Source organism: Gasterosteus aculeatus, chromosome 10 (genome assembly GCF_964276395.1).
Source record: "Gasterosteus aculeatus chromosome 10, fGasAcu3.hap1.1, whole genome shotgun sequence".
Taxonomy (NCBI): Eukaryota; Metazoa; Chordata; class Actinopteri; order Perciformes; family Gasterosteidae; genus Gasterosteus; species Gasterosteus aculeatus.
This window is the reverse complement of record NC_135697.1, coordinates 17,987,254-18,003,472: the sequence shown is the minus strand read 5'-3', so window position 1 is coordinate 18,003,472 and position 16,219 is coordinate 17,987,254. Positions and strand designations below refer to the sequence as shown.

The following is a 16,219-nucleotide window of genomic DNA, read 5'->3' as shown; positions in this document are numbered from 1 at the left end:
CCCCCCTAATGAACCGGCAGCCTCCCCTGTCATGTGTCCCCCAATCAGCCGGCCTTAATCACCCGGGCTGAAGTGGACCTCCACGTTTCCCGGCCGCAGGAATGAAGGTCACGGGGCCGGGCGTGCGTCACCGGGCCGGTCGACCAATCAGGAGCCGGCGGCCTGGTCAAAGGGGCCGGGGGGGTTTAAAGAGGTGAGAGGGGACGGACCTCAGGTCAGACACCAGGTAGAGCGCGACTCAAGGTGAGAAATGTGACTTATTCCTCAGAGCTGTTTCGCTTTCAGAGGTTCGTTTATGGCAAAATGTTTGTGTTTAAACGGGTTAAAAACGCTGCTGTTCTTAGTCAACAGACTTAATAATGTATCAAAAATAATCATTATTTCTATTATTCTATGTTGTTTTGCTTGATAATAATGAATATCAACACTATATTTAGTTAGTTTAGCACTTTAAAAAGTACTTAAACTATCCAACTTAACAACATGAAACAGAAAAAGTTGAAGCTTTGATTGAATGCTGAAAGAATGCAGAGACGTTTGGCTTTTAATTTGTTAAAAAAAATGGATTTATTCATTATTATTGTTTTTTATTATTATTAATAAGTTAGTTCTTTAAAGACTTTTTTCTGTGATTATTATTCTCTTATATATCTTGTTTTGAATTATTACATCTCAGGTGTTATTGATTATTTCTTTGCTTCTTGGACGGTTTGAAAGAGAATAATAATTTAGTTACTCTCTCAACCTCAGAGACGAGTTCGTCATTTAGGTTTGTTGCTTAAAAAAAAAAAAAAGATTACTTCTAGTTCAAAGTGTAAAACTTAACTTAACCTAACAAAGTATCTCGTGATCTTTTTCCCGAACCGAAGGACATTTGTTTCCTGTGAAGAACGAGGTTTATTTTGAAAGGACTGTGTGCATACGAGTGGAGAACAACGCGGTTTGATCGACTTAAAGCAGGAAAATGATGATTCTGTCCGATATCAGACTTCCTGTTCGATCCGCTGCTCGTTGTTCTTCATTGAATTTTTCAAAGTCTTTTTATTCACATTATTTATTTAAACTACCTGCTCTGCTCTTGTTTGTAATGTTTTCGTTTTTCCAAGACTGCACTTGAATGCACCTGGAAGGACGATAACTTTCATTCCACCCAAGAGACGCTGACGTCCCCTCGACGTGTTAATGGTCTGAAGCGTAATCACACACGCGCTTCTTCCTCTCGTTCCCAGATGAGACCTTCTCTTCGTCTCGCTGCTTCAAAGCTCACCCTCCTCTCCCTCGCCGTCCTCTGCCTCCTCCCTCCGACCGCCACGTCCTACCCGCGCTCGCCCGCCGCCCTGCTGCACCTGCAGGTGGCGCTGGAGGACGAGTGGCTCGTCCGGCCCGATGGGGGGGCCGAATGGCCTCTGGACCCCCTGCTGGCCCTCCTCAGCCTTGGGGAAGAGGAGGAGGAGGAGGAGGAGGAGGAGGAGGAAGAGGCCGTGCTGAGGGCCCGGAGAGGAGACCTGGTGGGCCGGCTGTCCCCCTTCCCCGCGGGCCTCTCCCTGGGGGGCGTGAGCTATCAGGAGGGGGGCGAGGACGGGGGCAAGAGGAACGAGGCTCTGACCTCCATCGCCGGAGGCCTTCAGGCCGTCGGCCGGGAGAAAGGAGGGATCGCCTTCCGCTTCGGGAGGAAAAGATGGACCAACAGGGGGTGGATGGGTTAAGGGGGAGGGAGACCCGAGAGGAACCCATGAGGGGGGGCTCTTTTAGGGGGGGAGGGGGGTCAACGAGGTTCTTTTCCATTCACCACGGCGGTGATGCACTAACGACGACGTTTGCGACAAAGTCTTTAGCTGATTAATGGCAACCAAATGTTGAAAAGTTTCCCAGTGGATCACAAATCCGATTAATTAAAGAAAACATCAACAACACGTCCTGTAGATCCCAAAAACAAAACTACACACAACGAGCATTGAATTGAAACACATGATTGTTCCAAAGAGGGATATCATCTTTCTTCTTCTGTTTGCCTCAAAGTTCATGTCAAAATGTCTCTGTGGAATCCAAAGTCCAACGTCTGGAATAAGACATAAATACAGATGTATTGGAGAAATGTGTGTTACTTTGTTGGAAATAAATAAAGATAACATACAGAGTTACTGGTGCAATGTAACCAAGTACATTTACTCAGGATGAGAAACATTTTACTCTGCTATATTTGTATAGCAGCTTTATACTTTATATGTGTATATAATGGATAATCAAACACATAAAACTAAGTGTCTAACGCTGGATTCAAAAATATACAGTACAAATATACATTCCAATAGTAAAGTAACGTTAAAGTACTTTATAAGTACCTAATTTGTGTATTCTACCTGAGTAAATGTACTTCAGTATGACTCCTGTGCTCGTTGACAACCTGCTGAAGTGTAGTCTGCCTAGCAACCGGCAGCGCGTTTTCTGATTGGATGATTTCTGCGTAATAATGTAGGCGGCGCTGCGCGCGCACCCGTCTCTCCGTTACGAACCACACTGCCACAGGCGTGTTGCGTTCACGGACGCTTGGGAATCTGTTTCTTTTTTCTCTTTTTTTATATATTCACTAGCACGTGACACAGGAAAAGACTGATACTCCTCAGTTTTAGAGAGTATAACCAGTTGATACTTGGTGTTACACAGTAGATCAACAATTTAAACTCTCTCCTGGCGGGATTAATAACATGACTATCTATCTATCAAATAAACTGTCTACAAATCAAAAGTAGTTAAAACAACAGTCAGAGATATGAGACGCTATTATTACTCTGCTTCATGACGAGTGAATCAGATGTGACAATAACGTGACACCTGTAATGTCTTGAAGACATATTTCAGAGTTCATTCACCTTGAAAACAGGTTATTTAATTCTTCCCATAAACTCCTCCCTGAAGTCAACCGCACTTAGTGAAGAGTCTCTGACGTCAAAGAGCCACTGCTCATGTTCCAGCCCTTTCCTCCTCCCCGCAGCTCGTTGCCAATACAGATACCAGATATTTGTGTTTTATTTAAGAGAGTGGTAGCCCAGATGTTCATGGTATTTAAACATCAGCACGTATTTTATCTCAGTATTGCAGCAGGCAATAATAGGTAATAGACAAGGTAATACCAAATCCTTGAGTACAAACAACCAGTTCATTGATTGTACATCACATTTTATATTGTTAATCAAAATGAATTAGCGGGTAGAGATTAATGTTGAAGTTATATTTCAAGCATAAAAACATTGATACCAACCAATTGATTATTCTAGTAATTCACTAATGGCTCAAACAAGAGAGTCCATCATGTCTTATATAAATAGGACCCCAGTGTTATATAGATAAATAAATAAACTGGGATTTATTTATTTCGCAGTATTCATAGTTCTATTCCCGCAGTTTTTGTTATTTCTTTGAATAGATTGAAGATTGAATATGCTCGTTTTTTACATGTAATTACTGTAAATAGTATTATTCACACCACAACGCAAGTAGCTTTTTGAAGTGTAATTTCATTTGGAAAGATAAGAGTCGCAGTTACTGAAAGGCGGAGTCTCGTCTGTGAACGAGCCACACCTGAACGCACCACGAACACAACACGCAGACGAGCAGCAACGCGGAAGAGACGTCGCGTCGCGCGCTCACACCGAGTAAAAACGCTGTTAAACCGTCGCGTTATTCTCCGGCCGTGTTTGAGAGGATGTCCCCGGTGGACAGCGGGATGTCTCCGCTCGCCGTGCTGGTCCTTCTGCAGGTGACGGCGGTGGTCTTCGGCGGTGAGTTGAGAGACGTTTGACTCGTCCGCGTGAGTCGGGCGGAAAGCGAAAGTAAAAGAGGCGAAGAAGAGAAGACGCGGTTTTCTGTTTTAATTCTTAAGAACTAAAGTTCGAGTCTTTATTCTTGTTGATCCGAATCTCTTCCGTCGAGTTCGCTGCTTCTGAACAAACAGCAGGACTCACGAAGCTCTTCTTTCCGCCGTTTATAGTCCGTGTCTGAAAATGGCGTCGAAGTTCAATTCCGGAAGTTCTTGTGTTTCCAAATAATAATAATAACAATATTAAACCATTAATATATCCGAACCGTAGCGATTATTTTCACGATATGTTGATCTTTTCAAGAGTTCTTCCTGATTATCAGTTTTGTTTAAAAGTATGACAAAAAAGTGAAAACATAACTTAAAAAAAAGTGAATTGCTGATATTGTATATTAAATTTATTCATCATATGTATTCTATGTGTATACATATAAGAACTGATTAATCATTTCTTAATATATATTTTTTATAATCAGAAAATTTTGGGGGGAAAAAACGTAATTCCTAGAAAGAGTCATTTGTCGCAATAAAATATGTATAATCTCTCAAAGTGACTCAAAATAATTAACACTCAACAATAACTCCACCAGTAGATTGTTTACAAGTAATTATTTGGCAAACCATTTCAGAAGTAAACAAGAAATATAACAACATTACACTGTTTATTTGGTCAGATAATTTAATATTTCTTTTGTAAATAGTGTGTTTTTTTACTTCTACTGTCACATCTTTGCCTGTAATTAGTTCCCTTTGCTGGATTAATAAAGCAAATATCGACCTATAAACATCCAAAGGAGTTAAAACTACAGTCTTTAGAGTTTTATCGCAGGTTCCTCCTTCCTTGAAAAACCGGTTATTTAAATGTTTGGCTCCATCCCATAAACTCGTCTCTGAAGGGAACCGGTTAGTGAAGAAGTTTGTGTACCAGATAAAAACACAGATGATCATTGCACACACGTATGCATTTCACCCCACAGGAAGTGGTTTAGTAAGCATGTTGCGCGTCGGTGTAACGCGCTGCAGAGAAACCGATCAGTAGAACCGCAGCACGTCATTTGTGTACCACACAACTACACAACCGGTACATCGTCTTCAAGGTCAAAAGAATCCCAAGATTCAACAGTAATTAGTATTTGCAGTCGTGTTGATCATCATTAATAGTGAAGTAATGTCTCTCCTCCCCCGTAGTTAAACACTCCCTCACCTACACCTACACGGCCTTCGCTCACAAGCCCGTCGGCCTGCCGGGCTTCCACGAGTTCACCGCCATGGGGCACCTGGACACCCGCATGATCGATTACTTCGACAGCGACCAGCAGCAGAAGGTCCCCAAGCAGCCCTGGATGAAGGCGCGTCTAGACAAAGACTACTGGGTCAAGGGCACGCAGTCCCGCCAGAGCAAGCAGCAGTGGTTCAAGGTCAACATCGGCATCCTCATGGACCGCCTGAGGCAGAATAAGAGTAAGAGGGACATCGCTGACTTCAACTGCTGCTGCTGTTTGTTACACGTACGTCAGGTTTTTCTTCATGGTTTCCTTGTTTGCTCCGCCCCTTCTCTCCCTCCCTCCCCCTCACCTCCCCTCCAGCCTCTGGCCAACACGTTCTGCAGTGGCAGCACGGCTGTGAGGGCGAGATGCAGCCCGACGGCACGTTGAAGTTCTCCACCGGCGTCGACATGTACAGCTACGACGGGTATGACTTCCTGTCCTTTGATGACAGTAACAGCGCGTGGGTCGCCGGGGCCCCGGCGGCGCAGCAGACCAAGAGGACGTGGGACGGCGTCGACGTGCTGAAGGAGTACACCAAGGGCTACCTGGAGAAGGAGTGCATGGAGTGGATGGGAAAGTTCCTGACGTATCAGGAGAGCGTGTTGAAAAACGCCAGTATGTAAAGACCATATATATAAATATATATTTATATATGTACATAAAAATGTATGGAATCACTTCTGATTTATGGTTCAGTAGTGTTGATCACATGTGAATTGTCTATGCTCAGGTTCCACTGATTTATTTCATATGGGTTAAATGCCTGTTTCCTCTCCATCACCTCCCGGCTCCTCCTCCTCCTCACAGAGAAACCAGAAGTTTACCTGTTCGCCTCGAAGGCCAAAAAGGAGGCAAACGTCATCTTGACCTGCATGGCCACCGGCTTCTACCCAAAAGAAATCCAGCTGTGGATCAAAAGGGATGGCCGTGTCCTGAGGAGAGAGGACGGAGTCATGTCCTCTGGCTCGCGGCCCAACGGAGACGAGACCTTCCAGAGGAAAGACTGGGTGGAGATCCTGAAGACTGACAAGTCTCAGTTCACCTGTGAGGTGATCCACGGGGCGACCGGGAAGCACGTCGAGGAGGAATGGGGTCAGTCTTCTTCCTCTTCTTCTTCTTCTTCTTGTGGTTTAGTGCAACAGCGTGGAATCATGGGAGTTCTTGTCTTCATTGCAGACATTAAGAAGATTTAAGATCTAGACATCTGATGCTAACGTTAGCTTAGCTTATTGTTCTGATAACTTAAGATCCGGACGTCTCATGCTAACAGAATACAAAATGCAGGAAGGGAACCTTTTGAATGAAGGATTAAAATGACAGAAATGTTGTTGTTGTTGTTGTTTACCCGAAGGAACAACGTGTTGAATGTTTCCTTTGTTTTAGATGGTAAACTCCCTGAAAACGGATCACCCATTGGAGTGGCTGTGGGTGTCCTTGTCCTTGTCCTTGTCCTTGTGGCTGTGGTTGCTGGAGTGCTGATTTTCTTGAACAGGAGAGGTTTGTACAATATAAAACTACTACTTGAGTGAAATTACTTTTCCTATTTTGTGTTTAATATCCAAGTTGCAGCTTCACAATGACATTAATTATCATGTAATAATAATAGTATTTGATATATTTGAGACTCTTCCAGAAAGGTGCAGTGTCTTTATTTTGTTTTATTACTTACGGACGTCTTGAGGTGCTGCTGACTTCACTGTGTTCATATGTTGTGTTTGTTTACAGGATGTATCCGTCAACCTACCTCCAAGAAAAAGGGTAAATACTTTAATGCTCTTTGAGGAATCGATGTGATGTTGGTGTGAGGCTCCTTCTGCTGGAGACGTGTTTTAGACGCCTAAAAGAACCAGAGTCTTTAAGAAGTTTTAAGATGTATTTTTTTAATTGTTCCGCTCTTTATCTCGATGTCAGTCAGATGTGGAGAAACATGATTTATATTTTTATATTTATATTTGGTTTATATTAAGTGTCGATTATCTGATTCTGTCTGAAACTTTATGAAAAACAAAATCGACTTTCTTATTTCCACTAATAATATTAAGACATCCGACAGCATAATTGCACAAAATAATCTTTTTTTTAAGTTAAGTTTAAAAAATTAAAAAAAACAGTTGTAATAAAGCTGTAATGTCTTTTTCTAAATGACTGTATATTAATGATCTTCTTCTTCTGCTTCACAGGCTCAAATGACCCTATGAAACCCACTGTATACAGTAAGTATCTTAATGTCAGGTGCTGTAACCATGGAAACCATTAGTTGACCCCCTCCCACTTATTTATATGAATCCAAGCTTTGGGTTGATCAACCGATGAATATTGAGCTTCCATATTTTATGTCTCGCTGTACGAACTTAATCATTTATTCCGTGCAGCCTCCGGCTCCAGCTCGGGCGGCTCCAGCTCTGGCTCCACCATCAGCTCCACCGCCGCGGACTCCATCTCAAAGAGCTCACAGGACGTGTGCCTCTTAGAGAGCAACGCACATCCTGCGCAGAACCAGCAGGCTGCGCCCCTGATCCCCCCCGACGCTGACGCTGACGCTGACGCTGACGCTGACCATAAATAGACCACTTCTGCTGAGAGGAGCCGACACAGGTTCATAAGATTACGATCTCTATCATATAATATTCAGCTTACACGGCACGTTGTGGAATCCTTTTACTTCAGATACAAAGACCACGTGATATACCTCCAAAGTTAAAAACAAAAAGTAAGGTTTAAGTGAGGAACTTATGTCCTCCTGATGTTTCCTTACACACCAAAGAAGGAATCCTCACCCGGTCGAGCTCATAGCAGCTCATAGTTAATGAATCTGAATATGGAAGTGAAGTGTGGCCGGTGCGTCTCGGCTGTTATTCTCACAGCGTGTTTGATCCCACAGTGGATCTTTGTGTACTCGGGGTGGGTTTTCTTCTTCTTTCCCGCTAAAGACGATACTATAAAAACGTGGAGACTGAATCCAACCAATTGCAGAGTCCCCTTCTAGGTTTAATTTGTCTTCAAGCACTTTAAAGGTAACTAACATCACGCAGGAAACAAAAAGAATGAAAAGGCATCCAATTTAATAAAGATAAAAAGGTAGAAAAGAAGGTGCAAAAGATATAAAACAAGAAAAAAAGGTTTACGTTCAATTTTTAGATCAATCAATCGATGCCTTTGTTTAATGTAATCCATTAGTTGCAAATCAAATGATACGTCACCAAAAATGTTCAGTCTCTGCTCCTTCATTCAGTTTTCCTTCGTACTTTGGCTTGAATCAATCAATTTGGTGTTAAACTGTATGTTTGTTGCTGGGATGGTGTAATCTGTCTGAAACAAATACACTGATTTCATTTGCGTAGTTTTAAATTCAACTGAAATAAACAAACAATAATCATAAACTATTTTATGAAGATATGTTTATTCATTTATTGCTCTGCTGTAAATACATCCTCTTTGTTTTAATGAGAATTACGGTAAAAATAGGAGAAATATACCAATGTGAGGACTTTAATTGTAATTTTAAGGAACCTAAATTGTTTCACTTGATGATTTTTTCAATGTATTTTTTAAAAATCTTAAATAAATTAGAATCAAAGAATTCATTGTGAACTAAAATATTAAAATATAAGAACCATGTTTTGGTCTTTAAGTGTGCTGAAAGGTTATATGAGTCAAACTCATAAATATCCTAATTTTAATTTCCAATGTCAATAGGATCTTTTTATATTATTAATACAGATATATTGTATGTTTTATTTTCAATTAACCTTCTTGATTATAATGCACCTTTTATTTTGAGTGATATTGCTACATTCTCTGCTTATGAAATAAATAAATGCCTTTGAAGCCGTCAAACAAATGTATTGCCTCATTGTGATAAAATAATTACTGCATTTGACCTTTGACCTTCAAGCTTTATTGGCACTGTGCCAATAAAGCTTGCACCCTTCACCACAATGTGCTCATCCTTTAACTCCTCAGAGCTTATCTTTTTACCTTTTTACATTCGCTTTTAATGCTGTATTTGTATATGATGTCTTTGTTTCATGTTCATTTTAACCATGTAAAGCGTCTTTGAGTATTTTGAAAAGCGCTATATAAATAAAATGTGTTATTATGAAATGAACAGAAAAGACCTCTTACGCGCGTTACGTCATGACGTCACTAGGTGGCGCCAGTACGCCGCTCTTTGAAGAAGCCGCATCAGTTGGTCCGGTGGTCCGCTCACGGAGAGACCGTTTGGGCTGTTTGTTGTTCCAGCTTCCGCCTCGAGCAACCGGGGAACAAACCCGCGGGGCCTTCCACGTGTTCACCGACGTTTTTACGGTGTCTTTACCGGTTTGTTGTTGTTTGTTTTTAACTTAATTCACCGGTAAGCTAGAAAACGGTCTGCTAGCTTGTGTGAGATTCGCGTTACCATGGTGACGTTCCGCACCGGAAGCCGCGGGGACCCGGATGTGAGCATCGGGCCGCACCGGAAGAATCCCAAACCGGGAACCCGGCGCCGGGACGCCCGGGAGGAGACCCCGGGACTGTCCCACCCGAGTCAGGTATCCGAAGGGTTTCTGGAGTTCAGAGGCGTCACCGCGTCACGTGACGTCATCATTCATCATCATTCAATTTGACGTTAAATCGGAAACTTTAGTGGGATTATTACTAAAGAATATAAAAAGCTGTTTTTTTTCATAACTGTGATTATCATTATTAATATAATCATTATCTAACATGTGTACATATATTTTATATATTTATACATATATATGTATTTACATTTGATTTATTTATTCGTCTCAAAAGGAACCATTCAATTAAAGGCCTAATTATCATTTGTCAAACTTTCAAATATCAGTATTGGTATCAGCCAAAATAGTAAACAATATATCACTCTGCAACTTTAATTTAGTAAGTTAGATTAGTATATTTAGTTCCATTTAATATATATATATATATATATATATATATATATATATATATATATATATATATATATATATATATATATGTGTGTGTGTGTGTGCTTTTTAATTCTAAAGATACAAAGGTGATTATAATAAAAAAGTAAAATAATTTAACTTTCTCAAGAACTATTCAAAAAGGTTATAAACCACATGTAAAAAGCGGACTACAATCCGCCTTACACTGAATAAAACAAACAGCATTTGCTCACCTTTCAGAATAAAGTGCTCGTGTTTGCTGATCTGAATCTGACTTCTGAAAAGCTCAACGTGTTTTTTCAGGGAACTAACGCTGAGGAAGAGGAACGTGACCCCGATGGTTCAGGGAGGAAGGTCGAGGATGACGGGCGAGCGGTGGCGGCCTCCATCAGGTGGACGCCTTCATGAGCGAATGACTACGATCGGTTCTCCGTTTTAGAGCCGTCGGCGGCTCCCTCGGATGTTTAGTCTCCGTCTTAATGTGACACGACAGTCGATTTAATCACATTATGTGACATTGAACCTTGTGTTGTGTTTTTAGGAAGTCTCAGAGGCGTCAGAACGCTGCCGGTAAGAATCCTAATAAGGACATTGAACACACCTCGCAAAGCGTCGCCATGGAAACGCTGAAGCTGAATGCTTCTCTGTGTGAGTCTCCCAGGTGGAGGAGGGAGGAGTGGTCTGAGGAGAAGCTCCCGGCCGGTGAATCCCGTCAGCAGATATCAGACCTCCGGCCGCTCAGTCAGCTCCAGGTGAGTCAATCAGAGAAAGTCTCTCTGCTCCAGCAGCGACCAAAGGAATGAACACCATCTGCTTGTTTTTGTTGCTGTTGTAAAGAGGAAACGAGGAGGACTGAAACTCTACTGACACCAGATCAGCTTCTTCAATGAGCTCTGACAAGTGGAGCCTGTTTGGTGGCTGATCTGTTTTCGATTAGTTTGGTCTGAGCCGTTTGGTCCAGAGTTCTCTCCTCCACGGGGACGTGATGACCACAGCAGTGTGTGCCGACCTTTGTAGCTCAGAGAAAGGTGTGATTTTCAGAGAAAGAACAACTCGGATGTTTTCTGAGATAAATGCGGTGAATCAAAGAGAGAAATACGCAAATCAGTGAGTTTTCTTTTGAATGGACTCAATGCACCGCTTCATCTCGTCTCTTTACGGTAAAAGGTTAATGATCATATGATGAAGTGTATTTTCTTTTTATCACTCTGCTCCGTTGGCTCCCTAACAGTCCACTTTGATTTGAAGCGTGACTGTTGGATTCTTCTCTGCAGAGCGGACGCGTCGGTCCTGAAGAAGCGGCTCGTTAACGACGTCGACTCGGTGAGCGGAGATCATTCGTACCCGACCAGTCTGATGCTTTTGTATTTACGAGAGGAGCTTGGATCTGTTTGTGTCCCTGAGCAGGTCGTCCTTCATGCTAACGAGTCTTTTCCAAACCGTCCAGGTTCTAGATAGTTTTATTTTTTCAGGTGCGTACAGTGTCTTTTCATTCCACTGTTGAGCTGCTTTCGGGGGTTTGTGTGTCTTGTGTTGTTGTGTGTTGTTGTAGCAGAACCGCCCACACGGCTAACTAGATGTTTGTGACTCGAATGTGGAGACGGGACATCGGGACCAAACGTCTCTCAGGCGGGTCCAGATTTGTGAGATTTAGTGACATCTGGTGGAGAGTTTTCAGACTGCATTCAACCAAGTTTATTTAACACCTTAAAAACAAATAAACAAATAAATAATAAAATAAAATAATGTAGTTAAAATAAATAAATCAGCAAAGCGACATCAGCCTGTAAAAATACGTTTTGAAGAAGTGATTTAAAGGTTTATTATTATTGGAGCTGAGGTTAAAATTAAATAATAACCATCTATTAACACACATACGTTTCTTTAAGCTGAACGCCGGTGTGTGCGGATTGTGTCGTGTTTCTCACAGTGTGTTTGTGTGTGATTCAAACTGCAGAAGAGCTTCTCTGAAGTGAGGAAGAGGAGGAGAACAGAGGAGCCTCCTCAGGTGGACATCAGCAGCTTCGAGAAGGGTTCGTACCGACGATCATTGGAGACCAGCGAGGGCTGAAGAACATCTCCTCTTACTCATCTGTTGTCCCCAGGTGGACTCGTGGACGAGGACAGGAAGCAGGAAGCGGCAGCAGAGGACAACAGCTGCGGTACAGCTGATCTCAGATCAGTTCCACGCTTACAATCACCCAGAGGCATAAATCCTGCTTTGTGTTGCGCTGCGTTTGTTCCCGCTCAGAGGAAACCGCATTTGATGTTTTCGTGTTGACCCCCTCCTCCATCTTTATAAGTCACACGTGTCCTTCAGAGGTCCCGAGAGCAACGTTCAAGGTCGGCGGCGCCGGACCGAGCCCGGCCCGCGAGGCAGCCTTCAGGTCAGTCAAAGAGGGAGAACTGAGAGAAAAGCTGACGCAACGTTGTCATTGACCTCGATGAGAGAAGATAAGAGTGTTTCTGTCCCGTTGGGCCTCTTTGATCGTGGCTTTTATTTGATGGAAAAGTTATTGATCAGGTCTCCATCTAAAGCATTGAGTTCAGAGTTTAATGCCCCCGAGGAACCCTTGTCTCCTTGTTTCCTCTCCTTGCTCCTCCAGACTCACAGACAGCGAGACGTCGGACAAAGACAGCGACGATGACAAAGACAGCGACTCCGAGGAAGACTCGGAGGATGAAGAGCGCAGCGTGGGGAAGGTCTCTGGAAGGTCAGTAGGTAGATGATGATGTATCTCCATCATCTTCTGAGTCCATCGGATCGAGGAGAGAAGTTGATACGCTCTCTTGTCTGTACGCAGAATATGAAGCTACAGCTTGTTAGCTTAGCTTAGCTTAGACAGGAACTGCTGACCTGCTTCCGTCCAAAGGGAACAAAATGTAAAGCAGCTCTAAAGCTAATTAGCATCTTGATTGAACAAAACGAATGTGTAATAACCACTTTTTGTTATTACACATCGTAAGAAGTTATGGGAAATATTTGCTGCTTGAAGTCTCCTAAAAAAGCCTCGCTGAATATTGTGTTGTTTGCTTTTCAGCATGCGACAGATTTCTGTGTCTGTTGTGGTGGTTTTTAATTATTCCTTTCAAAGTGTGATCAATCTTCATCCAGCCGCCGGCCGCTCGGCCTCCTCGGCGAGGACCTTCTGGAGACTCGCCGAGACGAGAAGATGAACGGAGGAGCCGAGCTGGCAGACATCGATCCCGCCGCCATCCACCAATCGGTTCGTTCTCCCTGTTCCATTGTTTGAGAAGAGAGTCTGCTCATCTCACTGCCTCCCCTCTCTCCTCGCTTCCTTCCCCCTCTCTCCTTCCCCCTCTCCTCGCTTCCTTCCCCCTCTCTCCTTCCCTCTCTCCTTCCCTCTCTCCTCGCTTCCTTCCCCCTCTCTCCTCGCTTCCTTCCCCCTCTCTCCTCGCTTCCTTCCCCCTCTCTCCTTCCCCCTCTCCTCGCTTCCTTCCCCCTCTCTCCTTCCCTCTCTCCTTCCCCCTCTCCTCGCTTCCTTCCCCCTCTCCTTCCCTCTCTCTTCCCCTCTCTCCTCGCTTCCTTCCCCCTCTCTCCTTCCCCCTCTCCTCGCTTCCTTCCCCCTCTCCTCCCCTCTCTCCTCCCCTCTCTCCTCGCTTCCTTCCCCCTCTCTCCTTCCCCCTCTCCTCGCTTCCTTCCCCCTCTCTCCTTCCCTCTCTCCTTCCCTCTCTCCTCGCTTCCTTCCCCCTCTCTCCTCGCTTCCTTCCCCCTCTCTCCTCGCTTCCTTCCCCCTCTCTCCTTCCCCCTCTCCTCGCTTCCTTCCCCCTCTCTCCTTCCCTCTCTCCTTCCCCCTCTCCTCGCTTCCTTCCCCCTCTCCTTCCCTCTCTCTTCCCCTCTCTCCTCGCTTCCTTCCCCCTCTCTCCTTCCCCCTCTCCTCGCTTCCTTCCCCCTCTCCTCCCCTCTCTCCTCCCCTCTCTCCTCGCTTCCTTCCCCCTCTCCTTCCCTCTCTCCTTCACCTTCTCCTTCACCTTCTCCTTCCCCCTCTCCTTCCCTCTCTCCTTCACCCTCTCCTTCCTTCTCTCCTTCCCTCTCTCCTTCACCCTCTCCTTCACCTTCTCCTTCCCCCTCTCCTTCCCCCTCTCCTTCCCCTTCTCCTTCCCCTTCTCCTTCCCCCTCTCCTTCCCTCTCTCCTTCCCCCTCTCCTTCCCCCTCTCCTTCCCTCTCTCCTTCCCCCTCTCCTTCCCTCTCTCCCTCTCTCCTCAGGTGGGCTTTGACAGCATCGGGGGTCTGGCAGGTCACATCTTGGCCCTGAAAGAGATGGTTGTGTTCCCGCTGCTTTACCCAGAAGTCTTTGACAACTTCAAGATCCAGCCTCCCAGGTGGCGCACACACACACACACACACACACACACACACACACACACACACACACACACACACACACACACACACACACACACACACACACACACACACACACACATGGTGTCGGGCGTTCAGTCATTTTTAATTGCCCCTCCCTCCAGAGGTTGCCTGTTTTACGGGCCCCCCGGGACGGGGAAGACGCTGGTGGCCCGGGCGCTGGCCAGCGAGTGTAGCCACGGCAACAGGAAGGTGTCCTTCTTCATGAGGAAGGGCGCCGACTGCCTCTGCAAGTGGGTGGGCGAGTCGGAGCGGCAGCTGCAGCTGCTGTTTGAGCAGGTGACTCCACGTCCCACCCCCACCTGCCGAGGACCCCCCCCTGCTTAGTTTGACCACGTGTCCTACTCGTCCTCAGGCCCATCAGATGCGTCCCTCCATCATCTTCTTCGACGAGATGGACGGGCTGGCTCCGGTCCGGTCCAGCAGACAGGACCAGATTCACAGGTCGGAGCAGAGCGCTTGTTTTCATGTTATTATCGTCTCATCTTTGGCGTTCGGCAGTATTTCTGTGCGCCTCGTCGCGTGGTTGGATTTAACAAAGTGACCCAACCTGTGGGTGCAACACAAAGTCATCGCCATGGTTACAGATGGCGTCGATCCGCTGAACCAGCTGTCCATTTTTCTTCGGTCCCTGAGCTCCATCGTGTCCACGCTTCTGGCTCTGATGGACGGGTTGGACAGTCGGGGCGAGGTCGTCGTGATCGGCGCGACCAACCGCCTGGACGCCATCGACCCGGCGCTGCGACGGCCCGGGCGCTTCGACAGGGAGTTCCTGTTCGGCCTGCCCGACCGGGAGGTGTGACATCACACACTCAGAACCCTCCCTAGTGCCCGCGTGCTTCTGGATGAATGACGTCCTTGAGCTGATGTTCTCTCACAGATCCTTCGGATCATCTGACTCCTTCTGTCATTAAGACCCTCGAAATCCTCTGGACTCGTATTCTGCTACATTGTTCCAAAGCTCTCTCTGTGACTCTGTGACCCAGCTGTTGGTTTTCTTTCAGTCCCGTAAAGAGATCCTGAAGATCCACACGAGGCAGTGGAGGCCCGGCCCGTCGGACGACTTCCTGGAACAACTGGCCGAGAGATGTGTCGGTGGGACGGACTTGACTCCCACCAGCGTGTGACGGAGTGTTTACAAGAATGATGCACACGAAAAGAAGGACGTACAGAACGTATAGAACGTATAGACTGGATGGAACATGTGAAACCTATAGGACATATAGAACGTATGGAACGTATAGAACGCATGGAACGTATAACATATAGAACGTATGGAACATATGGAACGTATAGAGCGTGTAGAAGCCATTCCACTACATTTGTATCGTGCACAATGAAACTGCCTTTTCTGTTGATTTGATTGATTTGTGATGATGTAATGATGACGTCAGGGGGCGTCGGCTATTTAAATGTCACCTGAGTAAGGCCAGGTGTGTTTTTCTATTTCGAGAGCGGAAGGAGATATTATTTTTGACGGCATTACGCATTACGCATTACGCATTAGGCATTGAATTCTCATTTATTTTGATTGTGATTTAGGTTGTTTTTGCCGAACAATAAATAAAGAATTTTGAAGTGACAATACGAGCAAATGCGCGTTGATTTTACCGACCGCTCCTACATCAAGTCAAAAATATCTCATCCGAACGCGAGGAAGGAACGCCAGGCCAGGTGGAAGTGAGCGAAGCTGTCCCGGAGTCACGTCGTCTTGGATTGATCTGGACTGCGGCCAGAATCCGATCTCACCGGTACCGTGAGTAAACGAGCGTATGCGCTGTTTTCCGAACCTGGTTACGATCAAACATTAAAACCGACAGAAGGAACCAAA

The 16,219-nt window shown here is 45.1% G+C and overlaps 4 protein-coding genes across 5 annotated transcripts; all 4 read left to right on the top strand.

Moving 5' to 3' along the window:
- The first annotated feature begins 1,052 nt into the window (after positions 1-1,052).
- On the top strand, positions 1,053-2,141 carry qrfp (pyroglutamylated RFamide peptide). Its single transcript, XM_040188062.2, has one exon. The coding sequence runs from the start codon at positions 1,230-1,232 to the stop codon at positions 1,704-1,706; it is 477 nt and encodes a 158-aa protein (XP_040043996.2). The 5' UTR covers positions 1,053-1,229; the 3' UTR covers positions 1,707-2,141.
- A 1,401-nt stretch (positions 2,142-3,542) lies between these two features.
- Positions 3,543-8,926, top strand: LOC120826098 (major histocompatibility complex class I-related protein 1-like). Of its 2 annotated transcripts, XM_078081016.1 has the most exons (8): positions 3,543-3,779; positions 5,006-5,278; positions 5,404-5,700; positions 5,893-6,177; positions 6,469-6,582; positions 6,811-6,843; positions 7,266-7,298; positions 7,458-8,926. In XM_078081016.1, exons 1-8 carry the CDS (start codon positions 3,704-3,706, stop codon positions 7,649-7,651), a joined length of 1,305 nt encoding a protein of 434 aa, XP_077937142.1. In that variant the 5' UTR covers positions 3,543-3,703; the 3' UTR covers positions 7,652-8,926. The 2 variants fall into 2 exon arrangements, with proteins under 2 accessions (XP_077937142.1, XP_077937143.1); XM_078081017.1 differs by lacking the exon at positions 7,266-7,298.
- Positions 8,927-9,070: 144 nt separating this feature from the next.
- Positions 9,071-13,343, top strand: LOC144383487 (uncharacterized). The gene is made up of 10 exons (XM_078081025.1): positions 9,071-9,617; positions 10,305-10,393; positions 10,543-10,571; positions 10,663-10,753; positions 11,276-11,324; positions 11,959-12,034; positions 12,107-12,163; positions 12,322-12,388; positions 12,608-12,715; positions 13,117-13,343. The coding sequence occupies exons 1-10, from the start codon at positions 9,486-9,488 to the stop codon at positions 13,253-13,255; spliced, it is 837 nt and encodes a 278-aa protein (XP_077937151.1). The 5' UTR covers positions 9,071-9,485; the 3' UTR covers positions 13,256-13,343.
- Positions 13,344-14,158: 815 nt separating this feature from the next.
- LOC144383489 (ATPase family AAA domain-containing protein 2-like) lies at positions 14,159-15,971 on the top strand. Its single transcript, XM_078081027.1, has 5 exons — positions 14,159-14,345; positions 14,493-14,667; positions 14,744-14,832; positions 15,025-15,184; positions 15,393-15,971. Exons 1-5 carry the CDS (start codon positions 14,284-14,286, stop codon positions 15,513-15,515), a joined length of 609 nt encoding a protein of 202 aa, XP_077937153.1. The 5' UTR covers positions 14,159-14,283; the 3' UTR covers positions 15,516-15,971.
- The last annotated feature ends 248 nt before the right edge of the window (positions 15,972-16,219 follow it).